Source organism: Ahaetulla prasina, chromosome 4 (assembly GCF_028640845.1).
Source record: "Ahaetulla prasina isolate Xishuangbanna chromosome 4, ASM2864084v1, whole genome shotgun sequence".
NCBI lineage: Eukaryota > Metazoa > Chordata > Lepidosauria > Squamata > Colubridae > Ahaetulla > Ahaetulla prasina.
The window spans coordinates 60,052,729-60,072,140 of NC_080542.1; the positions used below are offsets into that span (position 1 = coordinate 60,052,729).

The following is a 19,412-nucleotide window of genomic DNA, read 5'->3' on the forward strand; positions in this document are numbered from 1 at the left end:
AAAATTCTGTCTTAGGTGAATACTTTTCATCATCTTTATAAATTATTTAGATAAATGGATGGAAGGGAATTCATCAAATTTGCAGACAATATCAAGCAGGGAGGGAATAGCCAATGACAGACCCCAGGGAGAGAAGGATCTTGACAGACTTGAATGCTGGGTCTTATTTAACAAAATAAATGCACAGGTATAGAACAGCTTAACTGCAGTAACTGGGAGAAGGATCTCAGGTGCCCTAGAGAACAAAATAACCACAAGTATGAACCAGCAGAGTGCTGCAGTTGCAAAAAAACCAAAAAACCAAAAAACAATGAAATCCAAGACTGCATCAAAAGAGGGACTGTCTCAAGATCATGTGAAGTGATAGTAGCGTTATACGGCATTGGCAAGGCACACTTGGAATACAGCATCCAGTTCTGGTCACCATGATATAAAAAGATATTGAGGCTCTAGGGACAGTGCAAACAGCAACAAAGATGATAAAGGATCTGAAGGATAAACTGTATAATGAACAGTTATGGGAACTAGGTATGTCTAGCCTAACAAAAAGGACTAGGGATAACGTGATATCAGACTTCTAATATTTGAGGAGATGTCACAGAAAAGAGGGAATTGACATAATCTCCAAAGCATCTAAGGGTAGGACAAGAAATGTCAGATGGAAGATTGTTAAATAAAGATTCAGTCTAGAATTAAGGAGAAATTTTCTGACAGTGAGAACAATTAATAGAATACCTTGCCTCCAGAAGTTGTGGGTGTTCCATCATCGAAGGTTTTCAAAAATAGACTCAAACAGTGAATTTTACTAGAAAATTACTAAACTAAATTAACCTTCTGCTCTTAAATATCCTTCAGTTTGCAGGATTAGGGTATTCTCATACTCAAAGAGAATATAAAATAGAATTCATATGGAAGTAAAGAATGCCACTTAACAAGGCGATTCAAAGAAAAAAAGTTGGGAACAAAATTGACTTCCTAATTAACAAGTACAATGCAAAAAGAAGAGACTGTTTAGAAATTGACACTGTTAGTACTGCCTGAAACTTCTTAATATAAGATGATAAAGAGCTATTCTCAGTGTATTCTATTGCATTAAGATTGATGGGGGGGGTTTCACCCCTAGAAATTAATATCCGGTCATTGTTGGATCCACCCAAATTGTGAGTGAAATCAATTAAGACATAGTGGAAGCAGATTGGTAGACTATTTTTTTCTGTACAGGTGGTCTTCACTTAACAATCGCTCACTCTGCAACCATTCAAATTTACAACAGTTCATTTAGTGACTGCTGTCACTATAATTAGTTGGTGTAGTCAAATGGTTTTTCGATCAAGCTGACTAACAATAGAGTTTCCAGTCCCAATTAGAATTCTTAAACAAGGACTACTTTCTTCAGAATTTGAAACCAATTTAAAGTAATATATTACAGTACTAAGGATTTCTGAAATTTACCATTAACATGATAATTGGGAGGGGGCGAGACATATTTTTAACTTTGTTCTAGATACTGTTATTTGTAATTTTGATTTAATGGCATTAAGTCAACACCATTGGAAATATATATATATCAATATATTTTAAATGAGGCTATCAGTTCTATTTAAGGTTTTAATTTTATGTAAATCAAGACTAATACCCTTCCATGAAATTTCAAAGAATAAAATTTGTTTTGGTAAGTTTTCTGTTTTGTTGTCTAAGATAGAGGAAGTAAATAGTTGCTTGCCATAGAAAAGATAGGTTCCTGATACAGAAATTCCATGCAGTTAGTAAATTAGACATGGCTGAAATGCAGTCTTTATGTGGCCATGTACCATTCCAGAGTAGAGTAGATCTTAGTGCATGTAGAATGGTATTATTTTGGCTAGTACCACATCCTAAGCAAGTAACTACTGTAGGTAAAACTCCACTCAAAATTGCAACATGCTTAGATATGCAACATGCTCAGAGAGCAAAGGCAGGAAATCTTTTTATTGCACCAAAAGATAAAGAAAAAGAAAAATATTCAGCTTTAGTAATAAATCTGTTACCCAGAATTAAAAAATCCCAGGAAGAAGAGTAACTTTATTATCTTTTAAAAAATGATAAATGATACAAGCAGATGAAACCTAATCTAAAGGGAAGAAAAATACAAATTAGTTATCTTGACATCTGGCATATTTAATATAATTATTTCTGTGAAGACACAAGATAAATGTTTCATTTATTTTCTGTTTTATATGTTAAAAAGATACATGCAATACTGTGCATATCTGAATAAGAATTCTACTGTTTGGCATTTAAAGATAACTTCCAGCAATAAAATATAAATGATACAATGCAGAATCTGGTAGCTATAGCACCTTTTGCAATGAGAAACAGACTCTTTAAGCAAGGCGATTCAAAGAAAAAAAGTTGGGAACAAAATTGACTTCCTAATTAACAAGTACAATGCAAAAAGAAGAGACTGTTTAGAAATTGACACTGTTAGTACTGCCTGAAACTTCTTAATATAAGATGATAAAGAGCTATTCTCAGTGTATTCTATTGCATTAAGATTGATAGGGGGGGTTTCACCCCTAGAAATTAATATCCGGTCATTATTGGATCCACCCAAATTCTGAGTGAAATCAATTAAGACATAATGGAAGCAGATTGGTAGACTATTTTTTTCTGTACAGGTGGTCTTCACTTAACAATCGCTCACTCTGCAACCATTCAAATTTACAACAGCGCTGAACAAGTGGTAATTACAATCGATCCTATTTACAGTCATTATAGTATCTCTGCAATCATATCATCGTGATTTGTGACCTTTCCTGTCAGGTTCCAGCAAGCAATGTCAGTGGGGAATTGGCATCAAGTGCAGTCACAAGGTCCTCATTTGATGACCGTGTAGTCTTCACTTAACAATCGCTCACTCTGCAACCATTCAAATTTACAACAGCGCTGAACAAGTGGTAATTACAATTGATCCTATTTACAGTCATTATAGTATCTCTGCAATCATATCATCGTGATTTGTGACCTTTCCTGTCAGGTTCCAGCAAGCAATGTCAGTGGGGAATTGGCATCAAGTGCAGTCACAAGGTCCTCATTTGATGACCGTGTAGTCTTCACTTGATAATAGTGACTGCTGTCACTATAATTAGTTGGTGTAGTCAAATGGTTTTTCGATCAAGCTGATTAACAATAGAGTTTCCAGTCCCAATTAGAATTCTTAAACAAGGACTACTTTCTTCAGAATTTGAAACCAATTTAAAGTAATATATTACAGTACTAAGGATTTCTGAAATTTACCATTAACATAATAATTGGGAGGGGGCGAGACATATTTTTAACTTTGTTCTAGATACTGTTATTTGTAATTTTGATTTAATGGCATTAAGTCAACACCATTGGAAATATATATATATCAATATATTTTAAATGAGGCTATCAGTTCTATTTAAGGTTTTAATTTTATGTAAATCAAGACTAATACCCTTCCATGAAATTTCAAAGAATAAAATTTGTTTTGGTAAGTTTTCTGTTTTGTTGTCTAAGATAGAGGAAGTAAATAGTTGCTTGCCATAGAAAAGATAGGTTCCTGATGCAGAAATTCCATGCAGTTAGTAAATTAGACATGGCTGAAATGCAGTCTTTATGTGGCCATGTACCATTCCAGAGTAGAGTAGATCTTAGTGCATGTAGAATGGTATTATTTTGGCTAGTACCACATCCTAAGCAAGTAACTACTGTAGGTAAAACTCCACTCAAAATTGCAACATGCTTAGATATGCAACATGCTCAGAGAGCAAAGGCAGGAAATCTTTTTATTGCACCAAAAGATAAAGAAAAAGAAAAATATTCAGCTTTAGTAATAAATCTGTTACCCAGAATTAAAAAATCCCAGGAAGAAGAGTAACTCTATTATCTTTTAAAAAATGATAAATGATACAAGCAGATGAAACCTAATCTAAAGGGAAGAAAAATACAAATTAGTTATCTTGACATCTGGCATATTTAATATAATTATTTCTGTGAAGACACAAGATAAATGTTTCATTTATTTTCTGTTTTATATGTTAAAAAGATACATGCAATACTGTGCATATCTGAATAAGAATTCTACTGTTTGGCATTTAAAGATAACTTCCAGCAATAAAATATAAATGATACAATGCAGAATCTGGTAGCTATAGCACCTTTTGCAATGAGAAACAGACTCTTTAAGCAATGTGTTTCTAAACTTATTGTGTTGTATGGAGGACAGTAATCTATTTTTTTGTACAGGTAGTCCTTGACTTACAACCATTTGTTTAGTGACTATTCTTAGTTACAGCTGCACAGAAAAAAGTAACTTACGTTCATTTTTCAAACTTACAACTTTTGCAGCATCTCTATGGTCACTTGGCACCTGGTAACTGGCATGTATTTAAGACAGCTGCATTTTCCTGGGGTCATGTGATGACCATTTGTAACCTTCCCAGCTGGCTTCCAACAAGAAAAGTCAATGAGGGGGCAAGAGTCATTTAGTAACCAAAGTGATTGCAAAAAAGTCAAAAATGGGGAAGAACTCACTTAATAACTGTCTTGCCTAGCAACAGAAATTTTGGCTCAATTGTAGTTGTAAGTCGAGACTACCTGTATGCAAGTTCTATTCCTCAATCACACAATATTTACTGTCATACAACAGTGAAAACCATAGAAAGATATTGTTCATAAGACACTTGTATCCAGCCATCCTGATCAGTATCATAGCGTCTGAAGACATCTGTCCATTTCTGGAAGAAAAAGGTTAATGTCAAATTGTCTGCAGATAAAATACCTAGTGTTCCATTATATAAAATGCATACAACAACCATAAGACTGATATGATGCATATACTGAAATCTAAATTGGGGAGGGAAATATTTTTTCCACAGTTTTTGACAATGAAAGTAGGAGTCAGGATCCAGATAAAGGGCTGGCTGGACAAAACCACAAAGTCAGTGGTTCATAACATAAACCATAAATTTGTGTTCAAATTCAAACTTTTATATCCTTGTTTTCATGTTGCATACTTGAAACAATTTGATCATCTGTCTTCATCTGGCCTCTCTATATACCCCAGTCTATGATTACCTGCAGCACAACACAGCACTGAATGAAGTCATCAAAAGCCACTTGCCCTCTTCTTTGCCTATCAAATTTTTGAATCAAGAGATCGTAGAACTGGTCAGTCAGCCGGTATCCTTAATAGAATTGGAAATATTAATGAGCAAAATTTAAAATAATTACATTCTATAATTGCAGCCACCTACATAAATGATATTCACATAAGCAAATTAAAAAACAACAACCCAGGAGGTTTCACATATGAGAGGAGAATGGAACTGGTTTAATCAGATCATTTAGAGCTAGTGGACACCTTTTTACTTTATGAAAAAATCAGTCTATTCTATAAAGCATACTGTGATTTGTCACAGATAAGAGCCGTGCTGGCCCAGTGGTTAGAATGCAGTACTGCAGACTAAGTCACTGCTTACTCCAGGAATTCAGTTCTGAGTGGCTCATGGTTGACTCAGCCTTCCATCCTTCCGAGGTCAATAAAATAATTGTTGGGGGCAATATACTCTGTAAACTACTTAGAGGGGGCTGTAAAGCTCTGAAGCAGTATATAAGTCTAAGTGCTATTGCTAAGTGCTATTACTATTGTAACAAAAGTTATGGCTGAAAACATAAACAATATTGTTTACTGGATTGTTAAATTAACTAAATTTAAATCTTGGTATAGCATCAGTTTTTAAATAGTGCTGTGTTGTTCCAATCATTTTTTTTAAATAATTACTCATAAGAATGTGCAAGAATGAAAATAATGCTTTATTTAAACAGGAAGAAATAATAACCCTGGGCTAGTAGTATGTACTCAAGAAGCCATTCTACTGTATTATGAAATGCATTTAAATGGAATAATGTTTGCACCTAAGGGGAAATGCATTCAACAACCTCATTACACATGCTGTGGGGAGTTTACAGATTTCTGTAACCTTATGTAATATATTGCTAAATCTCTTTGGAGATTCTCAGTCATCCAGGTCATGGTTGTCCCAAATGTGCTTTTTCAAGAGGCAACTGGACTTTCTAGTTTTTTTCCAGGCCAGACTGAAGAAGCTTCTTGGATGAGAAGTAAAACGTCATCAAAGAAAAACCAGAAAGTCTAGTTGCCTCTTGAAAAAGTACATTTGGGACCCTTGTGTAGTATACTTCATTGAAAATTATACTCAAATGTATTCCTTTTATCCCTCAGACGAATGTAAGCTCTTCACAATGAATGACTTGAAAATGTTTACAGTCAAGACAATTTCATTCATATGAGAAGCAAACATCAAGGCCAGACACCTCACCAGAAAACTTGGTTCTGAAGTGTGAGAGGCTATACTTCAGAAAAAATTTCATGTACCCAATCATACTATTCTACTGGATTATGCTCTTTTAAATCTAAATATCTGGGCATAAAATGTACCTTTAAAAATAGATATACTTTTTCCTCTTGCCTTTTTATTATGTGTCATGCTTTTGAAATTATAAAGACACCTTTACAAGGTTTCAGATTTCTTTTTTTCTCTCTCTATGTCTGTGTATCCCTCTGTGTGTATGTAAAATCTTCAAATATTTTGTAAAATTAGTGGACAAGCATCCATATCCTTAACATTTTCTACCAAGTATCATTAACATTTATAGTAATACTTTTAAAATGAATTATGGATCCAATTCTAAATCCAAAATGAATGGTCAGCAGGCTTTAAATAACAATGTTCAAAAGATGGTTCATTTTAAAACACCCCTCCTCTCAAATCTTCAATAAACTGACTTGTAGTCAGTTAATTTAATATGTAATATCTTATAAATTACAGCATAGAGAAAACTAAAGAAATATATCATCTTCTCAGTCATTTGACACTTTGATGACGTTCATGTTATCAAGCTTTACTTGACATTTGCCTATTGATTCCCCTTGGGGATACATTATGTGATTCTCTTTCCAGTACTCAGAGACGCACTTTTTCCCATAATTCTCTTTTAACTGTATTAGTGGCCAAAATTGTGGATACCTTTTAGGAAAAGGATATTTTTGAAGTCTGATGGCTAATAACACCACTTCTTTTGTAGTAGTATCATAAAATTATATATCAATAGAAATGTAATGTAGTGTAATGCATATTCTACTAGAAACATTTAAAACTGCTCATGCTGTTGCATTTTGTCCCAACTGGATACCCTTCAAGGGCAGCATCATAAGGACCCCCTATTGCAACTATGATTCCACAATCACAATTTTTTTGTGAAATAAGTTCTAAACTTAACTTGTGACTAATATACTATTAAATATATTGATTAAAAGTGTTAATTAATTTAAATGCCTAATGGCAACCTATTCCAAGCTGGGTATCCTCCAGGTATGTGGCATTCAACTCCTAGAATTTTTCAGGCTGATTGACTATTACCGAAAATTCTGAAAGTTGAAGTCTATACATCTGGAAAGGCTACGTAAAGCTATTTGCCAAAATTACATATTGTAATAATTACAATGAATTACCAAAACCTGTTAGGGCTTGCTTTAATTCATGTTTGTCAATCATTCCAGAGTTGTCTCTATCATATCTGCGAAAAACATTCTGCCAGTCAGAGATATATTTCCAGACTCCTGTGAATTCATTGAAGTTTACACCACCTTTGTTTTCTCTGTCAAACATAGCTGAAAAAATAATCAATCTTAATTAATCTAAATATTAGATTAATCTAAATATTAATGTATTTGTAATTTACCATTTCTTAATTTATTAAGTTTAACTTAAATTTAAATTAGGAGAAAGTAAAAAGAAAATAAATAAATAAAGTATTTCAAAGAAAAAGCCAATTGTGCTGAAATTATTTCCCATTTTTATGTCAAAACGAAACTCCAAAAGCAGCTCCTATGCAGGTCAAAATATGGATTCCCTAGAACTCAAGAAAAAAAGTTTGGTTTCAACCATTTTAAAGAGCAATTCAAACTAATGGAGGTCTTTCATGTAAGGACCGCCATTAGTTACCATAGTTTAAGAACAGATGAGTAGAGGAGAAATACACAGTAAATTTTTTGTATATTACATCTTTTCCTGAAATTGTAAGCATTTGTTATATCTTTTATGAAATACTGTAGTTTAGCAGAATCTGCAGGGTATGTGTGTCAAAATTTGCAAGGATACAAATCCTGCCCCATTTTACATCTTACATTGGCAACACAGGTTAAAAAAAATAACACCTGCAATGTCATCCTCCATATACCATCATATTGATTTTGACAGATATACTCTACAGATGCCATTGGCAATACTACTAATTGAGTAGTGATATAAGCAGCAATATCTTACTTCAGCCAATCTATAGTCCAGCCTAGCTGATAATTATGCAGAACCTTAATATGGAAGGATGGAAAAGTTTTACTAATTTTAATGGAGGGGGAAATCAAGGTTTCTATATATGCTCCCTTTAAAAGATATTCAAGGGGACAAATGATGAAAGCAACAGTATGCAAAACAAGCTCCATTACCTTTTTTGTCTTTATTTAATAAAGCAGTACAAAGAAAATATATATTAAACAATAACAAAAGAGAAAAGAGAAAAGCAGTTGCTGTACACACACATAAAAGGGACAGAGCTTCTATTGTGACTGTATAATGCTGCTTTCATTTTGATGAAAGGACTGGATCCTGCAGAGGCTCCTTTGTATCAATTAATACTCAATATTTCAAACATTCATAATCATGATTCGGAAAAAGATGAATAAACCAAAGTTTCAAAAATGGCTTTCTGAGAAGCAGAAAAACTTGATTGCACAAGTGACTACCTGAAGGATCCCAATACCAATTAATAAAGTTGCTATGACCGGTGGTTACAACAATAAACTTATAGATAGTCCTCAATTTACAGCCACAATGGAACCAGAAAATTTGATTGCAAGCCAATGCAATTGTAAGTTGAGGCATCACGTGACCAAATTCAACGTTACACATTTTTATGATGACCGTAAAAACAAATCACTGTGGTCATAATGTAAATAACATGATCATTAACTGAACCACATTGTCATTAAGCAAATCCATTCTCTTGAATGGGTGTGGGGTTTTTTCCCCTAAAAACTGGCATAGAAATTAGTTGTCAAGTGCCCAAAATGCCAATTATAACTTTGAGGACAGGGGTAAGTAGTTTTTTTCAAGTCTGTCATAACTTTGATCAACCATTAAACATCCAGTTGTAAGTTTAAGATTACCTGTATTTATTTAAATTAATAACACTGAAAAGGCTAGTATTTTGGTTCCCACTTCAGTCAAGTGCAACCTAAGTATAAAACAAATGGATTTCAAATATTACTTACATAAAATAGATCTTACAGTTGCTGGATTAAATGGAGTCCATGTTCCTAAAAGAAAGAGAAAACATTACATGTTCACATAGTACACATAGAAACAAGAACATCTCAAAGTGATAATGAGTAGCAATTGAACAATTAAAGTTTATTAAAATAGTAGTATTAGTAAATCCTACCTCTCAATTAGGCTCATAAGTTAGGCAATTATTTACTTTTACATAAATTATCTCCACTTACTAAGCTGTTTTACCCACGTTCAATATTTTATTACAGTTCTGTCACCAATAAAATATATAAATATGGAATAATTTTTCCTCATGTAATAAAGATATATATATATATATGTTTTCATAGGTTTTCACGGGTATATCTCAAATATGATCTCTGGAGGGCCGGGATAGGGGTTGTTCCTCTATCCTGGTCCTACTTGATCTGTCAGCGGCTTTTGATACCATCGACCATGGTATCTTGCTGAGCAGTTGGGGGGCCTGGGAGTGGGGGACACCGTTTTTTGGTGGTTCTCCTCCTATCTCTCCGACTTCTTGCAGACAGTGTTGGCGGGTGGGCAGAGATCGACCGCGAGGCACCTCACATGTGGGGTGCCACAGGGGTCGGTTCTCTCACCCCTCCTGTTCAACATCTATATGAAGCCGTTGGGGGAGATCATCCGTGCTTTTGGGGTGAGTTGCCAGCTGTACGCTGATGACACTCAACTGTACATTTCCATCCCAGATCACCCCAACGAAGCCATCGATATGATGTCCCGGTGCCTTGAAGCCGTTCGGGTCTGGATGGGGACGAACAGACTTCGACTCAACCCATCCAAGACAGAGTGGCTGTGGACGCCGGCGTCCCGGTACAGTCAGCTAGTTCCATCGCTGACTGTGGGGGGCGAGTCACTGGCCCCCCAGGGAGTTGGTTCGCAGCTTAGGCGTTCTCCTGGATGCACGGCTGTCGTTAGAAGAACACTTGACGGCCGTTGCCTGGGGAGCTTTTTATCAGGTTCGCCTGATCCGCCAACTGCGTCCCTTCCTGGACCGGGATTCGTTATGCACGGTCACTCATGCCCTCGTTACGTCCCGCCTGGATTACTGCAATGCTCTCTACATGGGGCTCCCCTTGAAGAGCACTGGGAGATTTCAACTGGTACAGAATGCGGCTGCGCAGGGGATAGAGGGAGCGTCTCGGAGCTTCCATATAACACCTCTCCTACGCAAGCTGCACTGGTCTTCCACGTGCAATTCAAGGTGTTGGTGATCACCTTTAAAGCGCTCCATGGCATAGGACCAGGTTACTTACGGGACCGCCTACTGCCGCCCATGTAGAGAGCATTGCAGCCTCCCATCGACCTGTGCGCTCCCACAGGGAGGGTCTCCTCGAGGTGCCGTCAGCTAAACAATGTCGGCTGGCGGCCCCCGGGGAAGAGCCTTCTCTGTGGGGGCACCTACCCTATGGAACGAACTGCCTCTGGGGCTACGCCTTCTTCCCGACCTCCGGGCCTTTAAGCGCGAGCTCAAGACTTTTTTGTTTTATCGAGCAGGGTTGGCCTAAGAGTAATTTTTAATTGAGTGGTTTTATTACTTGTTATTTTAATATTCGGACTTATGGTTTCAGATTTTTAAATTTCAAATATTGTGTTTTAATTTTTGTATATGTCTTTTTAACTTAGCTGTAAACCGCCCTGAGTCTTCAGAGAAGGGCGGTATAGAAATGTAAATAATAAATAAATATATATATGCAGCTTTTGGTATGTTCGGGTCTTTTCCCGTGTAAGATTGGAAGTATTTAGGCAACGTTTCGATGAGATCTCACTCATCATCTTTAGGCTTTGGCTTTGTTCTTATGTCTGCATACATACATATATATATATGTGAGCCCTTGTGACCCCATTCACCACAGTGCGCCAGGCGGCCTCATCCTCCATTGTCTCCCGGATGTCCCTGAAACCATGCCCACTGTGTTGATAACACTATCTAACCATCTCATCCTCTGCCATCCTCTTTTCCTTTTGTCTTCAATGTTTCCTTATAGGCTTCCACATACATTCCATAGCCTATAAACAAAGAAATTATTTTCTATGTCATCTCTCCATATGCTTGTAAGGAGCCTGTTCTTTTTTTTAAAATTCATGTTTTATTTACAGTTTTCCTTTCACACCATACATATTTTGTGGACAGTATTGACTGGGTCAATGTCCTTTTTAAACAATGTTAACAATAATAACAGCAGCGGTATTGGCCGTGGGGTGGGTCAGTGTCTCGGGGTGGAAAGCAAGTTGCACGTCCAACATCAGGAAGTAGCTGCCTGCTGTTTCCTGCAGTGTCAGGCAGTGAGAGAGAGACACAAAGAGATAGATTTGGCTCAATTCAGATCTGTCTGCTCCCCTCTCTCCACCTTTGCCCAGTTTTGAAAGGATTCAGCAGATGCTGTCTTGGTGATGAGCGTGTGTGTGTTGTCGTTCTGTACTTTGCCTGTCAAGCATCTTCAGTTGTGACTGGGAACTATATTTTCTGGCCACTTTGGACTGAGTTGCGGGATACGTATGCATGCCTGTGTAAGTGTGCTGCTGCTTAGGATTATGCTTCTCTGCAGTGCGTGCGGCAATCTAAGGCAGCAACCTTGTGGTGCTGTGATCTAATAGCCTGACAGTCACTCCTTTTGCAACACAAGGTTTATTTTTGTATCTTTCCAGAGACAGAGAGAATGTGGCCAATGTTCCTTACAGTTATTTCCTGGGTGTGTGAGTTGGGAAGTGAGGGTAGGGAGAGGGAGGAGGGAGGGAGAGAGAGGTATGAACTACACACCCAAGGCCAGGTGTGGCAAGAGGTGGCAGTGAGAAGAGGGGTGAGGCGGGGCCAGGCAGAGCCAATAATTTAACAACCAGTTCTCTTCCCTAATGACCAGTTGCAGGGGGTGTCATATGACTGGGTGGGAGTGAGTGACATCAAGGTGGCCATGCCCACCGTCACACCGGTTGTTAAATTATTGGCTCCCGGTGTTTTCTTTTCTGTGGGAAATAGGTCCAAATGGCTCTTTGAGCGTTTAAGGTTGCAGACCCGAGTTAAAAGAAGGCGTATCCCCCAAAAGATCACAGCTTTTGATATAAATGTTTAAAATAGATTAAATTCTAAGTTCTTAGTTTATGAACTAATAAACTAATTAGATATTACAAACAGCTCGGGAAGAAAGTTAAAGAATTAGGAGCACAATTGGTGTTTTCATCTATACTTCCCACAAAAAGTCAACATCCAATGAGGGAGCAAAAGATTTGAGAAACAAACCTTAAAAACTTGGTGTTGTCAAGAGAACTTCAGTTTCCTAGACTATGCATTACCTACATGAAGGACTCCCGGCAAGGGTTGGGTTGCACCTCACAAGAACAGGAAAGAATATATCTGGAAAATGATTGGCTCATCTTATCAGAAGGCTTTAAACTAAAATGGAGGGGGAGGGAGACCAATCTTCACAACTTTTAGAACCTAATTCCAAGCCAAAACAACTATATAACCAATCATATAAGGAGGTAGGAGTAAAGTGAAAGAAGAAAAACTCAAATGCGAAGTAGAAGATGTAGGAAACATACTCAGGCTAAACCACAAAGAACTTGTTCGATTTGAACTCATCGAAAGCGGACAAGCATTCTCTTACCATTCTCTTGCTATTTTAATTTATATTCCTAGTCTGATTTTTGTGGATCTGTTTTTGATAGGTTGGACTATTTTTTCTTTTTGTGTGAAGACAGATGCAAAACAAGATGCTTTCTCCCTGCTGCTCATTACTTCCTTGCCACCTTCTCCAATTAGTGCATCAATTGTTTCCTTGACTTTTTGTATTTATATGTTGAAAGAAACATAAGTCAACTGATTAGCAAAAACTTCATTTATTTCTTCAGCTTGGTTGCATGGCAATGTCATCCTTTTTTCCTTTTATTTTACCCATGCATTCAAGGAGGCTTTCATCCTTGGTTTTATGCATTTCTGTAGAGGTGTAGTGATTTTTTACATATAATATAACTACACCTGCTCTTTTGCTAGGTCTGTTTCTTTTCAGCAATCTCTTTCTACTTATCTCTTTCACCAATCTCTTTCTACTTATGACTGTATGACTATAACTTGTTGCTGGCAATCCTTATGATTTATATTGATATATTGATCATCAATTGTGTTGTAAATGTTGTACCTTGATGAACGTATCTTTTCTTTTATGTACACTGAGAGCATATGCACCAAGACAAATTCCTTGTGTGTCCAATCACACTTGGCCAATAAATTCAATTCAATTCAATTCAATTCAATTCAATTCAATTCAATTCTATTCTATTCTATTCTATTCTATTCTATTCTATTCTATTCTATTCTATTCTATTCTATTCTATTCTATTCTATTTTGAACAGTTTTTATCCTTCCAGTACATTCCATCATGAGTTTCATCCCACCAAGTTTCAGTAATGGCAACTATATCATATCTGCCCTCATAAGCTAGTACTTGAAGTTCATCTTGTTTATTTCCAAACTTTGAGCATTAGTGTTTATGCATCTGAGTCCATTATGGCTGTTCTGAGTTCTTTCTGATTTTTTCTTCCTTTCTACATTCCCCACTTCCTTGTTTTATTTATTATCTGGAGTTTATGCTTGGGGATAGGTCCTAAAGAGCCTAAAGATTGGTAACCCTAGAGATTGGGGCAGGAACCTAGGAGAATAGGCTGCAGGCTTACCTTTTCAGAGGTTTTACCTGTATATAAAGAATGAAAAGAAAAAGCCAGCATATAGCGGAGTTCAATGTGTGGCTAAAGAAGTGGTGTAAAAGGAAAAGCTTTGGTTATATTCTGAAGCAAATCCAGTGAAAAACTGTACAAAAGAGATGGCTTGCATCCATCTAAGAAAGGGACTTGACATTAAATTCATGGATTTTCTGGAAAAACATTTAAACTAAACAATGAGGAGAGTTAATTGATACAGAACATTTCTGTCCCCAGCAATCTAAAACTAATAGGATTATCAGTTCATGTAACATCAATGTTTGTGCAGATAAGAATATCAACCTTGCTGTCAAGCAAAATCAAGCTTTTAATAGTAAGTGCCATATTATGTGCACTAATCAAACAGGTGATAAGGAAGTAGAGGAACTCAAGTATAACATAGGTTATGTAGAAAGTAAACACAGGATCAGTTAAAAAGGACTCAAATGTGATAATACACTAAAAAGGACTCAAATGTGATAATACACTAATGCATATAGTATGAGGAATAAACAGGGTGAATTAGAAATCCAAGTAAATGAGGGTAGATATGATATTGTTGCCATTATGGAAACTTGGTGGGATGAAACCCACAAATGGAATATACAGCTAGAGGGCTTTTAATTATTTAAAAGAAACAGGCAAATAAAAGAGGAGGTTAAGTTGCACTGTATATAACCTCTACAGAAATAGAGCACAACAATGATGAAAAGTGTCTTGAATGCATTTGGATCAATATAAAAGGGGGATGGATTACATTGCCATGGATGTATACTCTAGGCCACCCAACCAAACAGAGGAACTTTTCGGGGATCAGCCATATTGGACTTAATTCTCACTAACAGAGGTGAAATGATAGAAGGTGTTGAAGCTGCAGGGTTGATCATGCAATATTGGAATTCAACATTATGTAACCACAAGCAATAGAACAAATCAAACTAGAGTCTTGGACCTTAAGAGAACTAATTTCAATAAACTTAGAGAGACTTTGGGAAATTTTGAAAAGTGAGATTATAAAAGTCCAGTCTAGCACAAATACCAATGAAGAAGAAAAATAACAGCTCTGAAAAGAAGCCAGCATGGCTGCATAAAGAACTCTTTGATAAATTGAAAGACAAAAATGACAAGTATAAAAAAATGGAACGAGGGGCACATAACTAGGGCAGAATATCAGCAATATCAGCCAGAGCCTGCAAAGATGAAGTGAGGAAAGCTATGGCTCAAAACGAACAAAGGCTTGTGGCAAAAGTCAAAAATAACAAACAAACAAAAAAGCTTCTTTCAACATATAAAAAAAAGGGAAAAAATTCAAGGAAATTATTGGTCCATTAGTGGGAGAAAGTGGCAAGAAAGTGACAAGAAACAGGCAGAAAGCAGAACTACTTAACTTTTGCATCTCTCTTTACAAAAGAAAAAAAGCAGTCCAATCTATGAAAAACAAATTAGGAATACAAGTTCAATTAGGCAAGAAAATAGTGACACCACTCCACCCTAGATGAGTTCAAGTCACCAGGACCAGATGGATTACATCCCAAAGTTCGGAAGAAGCTGGTAGACATGAGAACCACTGAACTATATCTTTCAAAGATCTTGGGGCACCGGGGAACTGCCAGAGGACTTGAAAAGAGCTAATGTAGTTCCCATCTTCAAAAAAGGGTAAAAAATAAATCCAGGAAACTACAGACTTAGCCTGACCTCAATACCTGGGAAGATTCTGGAAAAGATAAGCAAAAAGGTCTTAACGAAAAGCCAACATGGATTGTCAAAAACAGAGCATACCAGACAAATGTTATTGCATTCTTTGACAAAGTGACAAAATTAGTGGACCAGAGGAATGCTGTGGATATAATTTACTCAGATTTCAATAAGGCATTTGATAAAGTAGACCACAATCTATTATTTAATAAGATAGAAAAATGTGGGTTAGGCAGCATCACCACCAAATGGATTCGTAATTGGCTGACCAACCACATTCAATGCATTGTCCTCAATGGAACTGCATCTGCAGTTCCCAAGGCTCTGTACCCAAGGCTCTGTTTTAGGTCCACTACTCTTCATCAATGATTTGGATGAGAGGATAGATGGGGATAGATGGGGAACTCATCAAATTTGCAGATAACACCAAGCCAGCAGAAATAGCCAACACTCCAGAAGAAATAGAATAGAAATAGAATAGAAGGATCTTGACCAGTGGTGGGCTCCAAATTTTGTAACAACTGGTTCTCTGCCCTAATGACTAGCTGGGTGGTCCATGTGACTGAGTGGGCATGGCCAACTCTACGTCACATGTGTGAGTGGTACCTGTATGGGAAGGCAGGGTTGGGGAGGGAATCCAGGAATCTCCGGGGGGTGGGGAGGAAAGAAAGATCCAACCTGTTTGTTTGTGTGTGTGAGGGAGGGAGGAGGGGAGGGAGGGGGAGGGAGGGAGGGAGGGGGAGGGAGAGAGGGAGGGAGAGAGAGAGAGAGACTGTGTCAAGTTAGACTGGGAAAGCTGGCTGCGAGAGGACGAGAAGCTAGGTAAACTGGATCTAGACATTTCCCAGGTCCTCTCATCCCAGAAGCAGCAACATCGCACTCTTCCCTCTCTGCTAGCCCCTTCTTCGCATGGGATCACCCAGCAGCAGAGATGGAGAGTGAGAAGGAAGCAGTGGTGGCCACTAATATTGAGGAATGAAGAATGCCACACAGAAACGGGAGCAACAGAAATATGCCCCCCTTCTCCCTCTCCATTGCTGAGCGATCCCATGTGAAAAAGGGGGGTAGCAGAAAGAGGAAGAGTACAAGGTTGCTGCTTCTGGGATGAGGGGACCTGGGACACATTTGGATCTGGCTCACCCGGCTTCTTTTCCTTTTGCAGCCAGCTTTATTGGGCTGTTTTCAGGGCCATTTTTGGACTGAAAAACAGCCTGAAAACAGCCCAAAAATTGGTCTGGTTTTGGGGCATTTGGGATCAACTTCAGGCCTTTCTCAGGCCAATTTTGGCCGGAAAAATGGCCTGAAAACAGCCCAAAAATGGCTTGTTTTTCAGACTGTTTTCAGGTAGTTTTTCATCCAAAAAACGGACAAAAACAATCTGAAAATGGCCCCCAAAACTATCTGTTTTAGGGAATTTTTTGGCCATTTTCAGGGAGTTCTTGGCCCGAAAAACGGGGGGGGGGGGCAGGGCCAGCCAATGGTCTGATTTGCTAGTTCTCCAAACTGCACAGAATCAGAACAACCGGTTTGGGTGAACCGGTCCAAACTGGCAGTAGCCCACCTCTGATCTTGACAGAATTGAACATTGAGCGCTATCTAACAAAATGAAATTCAATAGTGAAAAAAGTCAGGTTCTACATTTAGGCTAGAAAAAACAAATGTACAGGTACATTAAAAGTGGTATCTCGCTCAACAGTAGTAACTGTGAGAGGGACCTTGGAATCCTAGTGGACAATCACTTAAATATGAGCTAGCAGTGTGCTGCAGCTGCCAAAAAAGCCAACACAGTTCTAGGCTGCATTAAGAGAGACAGAATCAAGATCACGTGAAGTGTTAATTCTTCATTTTATAATGCCTTGGTAAGACCACACTTGGAATACTGCATCCAGTTTTGGTCGCCACGATATAAAAAAAATGTTGAGACTCTAGAAAGAGTGCAGAGAAAAGCAACAAGATGATTAGGGGACTGAAGGCTAAAACATATAAATACAATGCTGGAATTGGGTATGTCTAGTTTAATGAAAAGTACTAGGGGATGGTATGATAGCAGTGTTCCAATATCTCTTTCTTGCCAGAAAGAAGAGGAAGTCAAGCTATTCTCCAAAGCACCTGAGTGCGGCATAAGAAATTAATGGAAACTAATAAAGGAAAGAAACAATCTAGAACTAAGAAGACATTTCCTGACAGTTAAAACTTGCCTCAAGAAGTTGTGAATGCTCCAACACTGTAAGTTTTTAGAAGAGACTGGACAACCATTTGTCTGAAATGGTATTGAATTTCCTGCCTGAGCAGGGGGTTAGACTAGAAGACCTCCTAGGTCTCTTCCAACTCTATTGTTCTATTCTTCATAGTTGTTAAGTGAATCTGAATTCCCCATAGACTTTGCTTGCTTTGCAAGTTTGCAAAACGTTATCACATGATCCCAGAGCACTGCAACTGTCATAAATATGAGTCAGTTGTCAAGTGTCTAAATTCTGATCATGTGACCAATGGAAATACTGCAATTATTATATGTGTGAAAAATAGTCTTATATTTTCCCAGTGCTGTTTGAATGGACCATTTGAAAGGTCACTAAATGAACTGTTCTAAGTCAAAGACTACCTGTACTTGGAATGTGTTTGGCCCAACTGCCAAAAAGTTGAGAATACTTTCTTGATAACAACAGAGTATTCTTACTCCTTGGTGCTTTAAAGAGAGGTACAACTTAAGAGACTATTTGGTCAGCGTACCTTGGATCTTCTTTGTGGGAAGCTAGCAGAAAGCTTCAAAAACTGCATCCCTCCTTCCCTTCCTCAAACTTCTGCATTTATTTTGTTTGTGGGAAGCTTGCAGGGAGAAAAGCAATGGAAGTGGTGGGAAAAGAATGAGGGGGTGCAGTTCAGAAATGGTATGTAGAGGTCCAGCAGTAGCTAGTACATTGAAGCAGTCACAACTTTTCCAAATTTCATTTCCTCAAGAGACAAGGATTTTTAATTTTAGACACATTCCGCAAGTTAGCCATATGGGGTACCTTGGTTAAAAATGATTGCTCTATGATGTACCATTTTCCCCATTTAAAGGTCATGAAAATAAGAGTTTTAGTAGTAATTAATAGTTGGAAAAAATTGGAACAGTATCAATTTCTTGCTGTTCATAAAAAAGAGACAGGTAAATACCAATTCCTTTCTGTATAACATATTTAAAGTTTTGAAGGAAAGACAAAGTAAATTGATTTCAGTATCAACTCCTTTTTATTCCAATACTATTTTCTATAAATATAATTATGTTAAGAGCTGGAACAGAAAGAATTGATGTAGCCTTTGAGATCTTGTTTTAGACCTCACTCTTCTATCAGGAAAACAAAATTAACACTAGAAAGGTACTTATTTTCTTGGATGCAGATACATTAGATTTTATGTTTTGTAGTGACATCCTTTGACGCTTCTACTACAATTTTGATCTTCCCACTACTTATTTTTCCTCTGCCTTGTAATATACGTGAATCTCCCTCCTGCTACTTGCTGTATGTCTTTTAGCAACTTGACCATATTGCCTGATCTGGCTTCAAGAATCAAAATATTCAGGCAATGGTAGTGGAGAAGGTGATTTTTTTTTAAGAGTACAACATCAGGTCAGTAAGTCATGTCTG

General features: G+C 37.4%; 1 protein-coding gene across 4 annotated transcripts in view; it reads right to left on the reverse strand.

Annotated features, from left to right (window-relative positions):
* PDCD6 (programmed cell death 6) overlaps nucleotides 1–19,412 on the reverse strand; it is a 78,874-nt gene that overhangs the window by 46,880 nt on the left and 12,582 nt on the right. The window contains exons 3-6 of one of the 4 annotated variants that reach the window (XM_058180657.1): nucleotides 9,356–9,400; nucleotides 7,538–7,696; nucleotides 5,083–5,192; nucleotides 4,015–4,742 (exon numbers count right to left, since the gene is read on the reverse strand). In XM_058180657.1, the coding sequence (XP_058036640.1) occupies nucleotides 4,644–4,742; nucleotides 5,083–5,192; nucleotides 7,538–7,696; nucleotides 9,356–9,400 (413 nt within the window). In that variant the 3' untranslated portion in view covers nucleotides 4,015–4,643. Of the gene's footprint in view, nucleotides 1–4,014; nucleotides 4,743–5,082; nucleotides 5,193–7,537; nucleotides 7,697–9,355; nucleotides 9,401–19,412 lie in introns of those variants that run through there. The other 3 variants (XM_058180658.1, XM_058180659.1, XM_058180660.1) reach the window with 3 other exon arrangements.